The sequence below is a fragment of the Orycteropus afer genome, unplaced genomic scaffold, assembly GCF_000298275.1.
Source record: "Orycteropus afer afer isolate SDZICR_OR568_19922 unplaced genomic scaffold, OryAfe1.0 scaffold00766, whole genome shotgun sequence".
Taxonomy (NCBI): Eukaryota; Metazoa; Chordata; class Mammalia; order Tubulidentata; family Orycteropodidae; genus Orycteropus; species Orycteropus afer.
The window spans coordinates 8,147-11,000 of record NW_006922353.1 but is presented as its reverse complement, the minus strand read 5'-3'; the positions used below and the strand labels follow the sequence as shown (position 1 = coordinate 11,000).

The 2,854-nt window shown below is 61.4% G+C and overlaps 1 protein-coding gene across 1 annotated transcript in view; it reads right to left on the bottom strand.

Annotated features, from left to right (window-relative positions):
- The window catches only part of LOC103211650 (kallikrein-6), a 29,835-nt gene extending 28,775 nt beyond the window's left edge, over positions 1-1,060 (bottom strand). The window contains exons 1-3 of the mRNA XM_007957632.1: positions 988-1,060; positions 318-477; positions 7-121 (exon numbers count right to left, since the gene is read on the bottom strand). Of these exons, the coding sequence (XP_007955823.1) occupies positions 7-121; positions 318-477; positions 988-1,060 (348 nt within the window). The remainder of the gene's footprint in view (positions 1-6; positions 122-317; positions 478-987) is intronic.
- Between the last annotated feature and the right edge of the window lie 1,794 nt (positions 1,061-2,854).

The window sequence follows — 2,854 nt, the reverse complement described above, 5'->3', positions numbered from 1 at the left end:
CATGATGTCGTTGACGTGGGTCTTCGTGGAGTAGCCAGGGTGGCGGATTGACTTTGTGGCCCTGATTTTCCTGCTTCTCTTGTCATTGAGCACTTGACTGCCTATGTGCACAGTGTACTCGCTGGGGAGACATAGAGGTATGTCAGAGCAAGGGGACAGAGACCCAGGCTGAGGGGGACAGAGACCCAGAGAGAGAGGGGGACAGAGACCTAGACTGAGAGGGACAGAGAGGGGGGCAGAGACCCAGAGAGAGCATGGGGGTCCCTGGAGGCACTCCCACACTCCCCTGACAGGCCGTCAGCCCAGGCGGCACTTACTCCAACTTGCAGTGGGCGGCAGTGAGCACCCACCGCTGGTTGAGCAGCACCCCTCCACAGTGCAGCTGACGGCCCCTCAACAGGGCCACCTGTGAGGGCTGGGAGCGGTCCGCGCATGGGGACCCCCCGATAATCTTCTCCCCTTCCCTGTCCTCCTGGTCTGGCTCGCCACCTGGAGAAGTGTGGGCAGCAGGAGTCAACAGAAGACTGATGCAGAAGCCCAGGGCTTCAGAACGCAGTGATGGACAGAGACGGACGGACGGACAGACACACGGAGAAGCGCAGAGGCAGACGCGGAGACTGGCGGAAAACAACAGGGTGCAAAGAGAGAGATTCAACTTTCCTCGAGGAAGAGGCAACCAAGAAGAGGATCTGAACGGCAGAGGAGCCAGGCAGAGAACGGGAGAGGTGGAGGTGGGGAGAGACGGAAGGGCACGTGGAGAAACCCCGGGAGCGTCTCTCGGGAGTGCACCACAGAAGGTGAGGGGACCTGAAAGAGCCAGAGACCCAGGGCGGCCGAAGGAAGCCGGAGGGAAGGAGGCAGGCGCCAAGCCCACTGCGCGAGGGAGCCGGTCAAGGACAGGGAGACTGTAGCTCAGAGCTTAGAGCAAGGGGTCCCTACAGAGAGTCGGGGGGACAGCGGGGGCTCGGGGCCCAGTCCAGCCCTCACCTTCCTGTCCAGCAGCTCTCAGGGCCAAAGACAGCAGCAGGATCAGCAGGGCTGGGAACAGGGACCTCTCCATGGTGGCTTCTCGGAGCGCCTCAGGGTCTCCTAGGACAGCGGGAAGGGCTTTTCTGCTAGGTGGTCTGGGAAGGGCAAAGCGTTCAGAAAGTAGAAATTGGGTCCCTTCCTCCCTCAGACCCACAAGTGCAGGCCCCCAGCCCCTCCTCCCTCAGACCCAGAATGCAGGCCCCCAGCCCCTCCTCCCTCAGACCCAGGAGTCCAGGCCCCCAGCCCCTCCGCCCTCAGACCCAGGAGTCCAGGCCCTCAGCACATCCCCCCCAGACCCAGGATCCCGAAGTTCAAATCCCCTCGCCCTGGCCTAAGAGTCCAAGCTTCCAGACTTCTCTCTGAGACTCGGGAATCCAAACCCCACCTCTCCCAGGGCCCAGTAGTCCAACCCTCCAGACCCCTTCTCCCCTAGAGACCCAGGAACCCAACCTTCTTCTCCCTCGTGGACCCAGAAGTCCCTCCCACCCCAACTGCCCCCCCCCAAAAAAAAAAGCAACCCAAAATCAAACACTTGGCCATGGATTCCCACTCATCGAGCCCCTACAGGACAGAGTGGAACTGCCCCGTGGGGTTTCCAAGGCTGGGAAACTGAATGGGGCATCTTCCTCTCCCAGAGCAACTGCGGGGTTGAAGCACTGACCTTTTGGTCACTTAACCACTGCGCCACCAGAGCTCCTTCACTCTCCCCAAGGGACCCCCAAATTCCAGACTCCCAGCCCCTTACTTCTCAGGACCAGGCCTCCAAACCCCTCAGCACCCCCGCCCCTAGGAACCACTTTGGTGCCCGCAGTCTCCCTGCCACGCACAGCCTAGAGGAGCCCTCTCACCTCGGGAGGGTCTGATCTGGGCTCCGGACTGGGTCGGGAGCCGAGCGTCGCTGGCCCTCGCAGGGCGGCTGTCTTATACCTCGGCCGCCTCCGCGTCCCCGCCCGCCCCCAGCGCCCTGCGGTGCAGGCGGGGCCGGCTCTGGGACGCCCCCTTCCCGCGTTGGTGCTTATCGCGAACCCCTGGGGCGGCCAAGCCATTGGCCCTACTCTCCGCTCTCCACCCTCTGGCTCCCCAGTCCCGGGCGGGGCGGCGGACGCCGCTGGCCGCCCCCACACATTCTGGTCCCACTGTCCCTTGTGAATGCGCTCAGGGTGGGGGGCGGGGAGGACCAGGCTCCCCAGCTGCGAGGGCTGGGGTCAGAATTCAAGGAGGGTGGTCTCAGGAAGCTGACTCTAGCGTGGGACCTTTTCTGAGGCCATTGTCTTCCCTCCTATTTGGGGGTGTCGCAGACCCCCTTTCCAGGTCTGACCAACGTGTGGAAACTTGTCAGGCCCATCCCTGGCTGCCTCGGAACTTGAACCCCATTCCGAATCCGGGTGTGTTGTTGGTGGTGGATGAATAGCGACCCCACGTGACCGAGTAGAGCTGCCCCCCCAGGGTTTTCTTGGCTTTAGTCTTCACAGGAGCAGAGCCCCAGGTCTTTCTCCCAAGAAGCCACTTGGGGAAAGATTGCCAAGTCTTCCTCTCCCACGGAAAGGCTTGAACCTGCAGCCTTCCCATCCGCAGCTCAGTGCTTAACCTCTGCACCACCAGGGCATAGACTCCTCATAAGCTCCAAACTCACTGCCCTCGAGTTGATTCCGACTCATGGCGACCCCCTCTGGGTTTCCAAGGCTGTAAAGCTTTATCTGCCTTCATCTTTCTTCCACAGAGCAGCTGGTGGGTTTGAACCACTGACATTTTGGTTAGCAGCCAATGCCTTAACCATTCCGCCACCAGAGCTCCTTGTTGTTGTTGTTGTTGTTTGCCGTCAAGT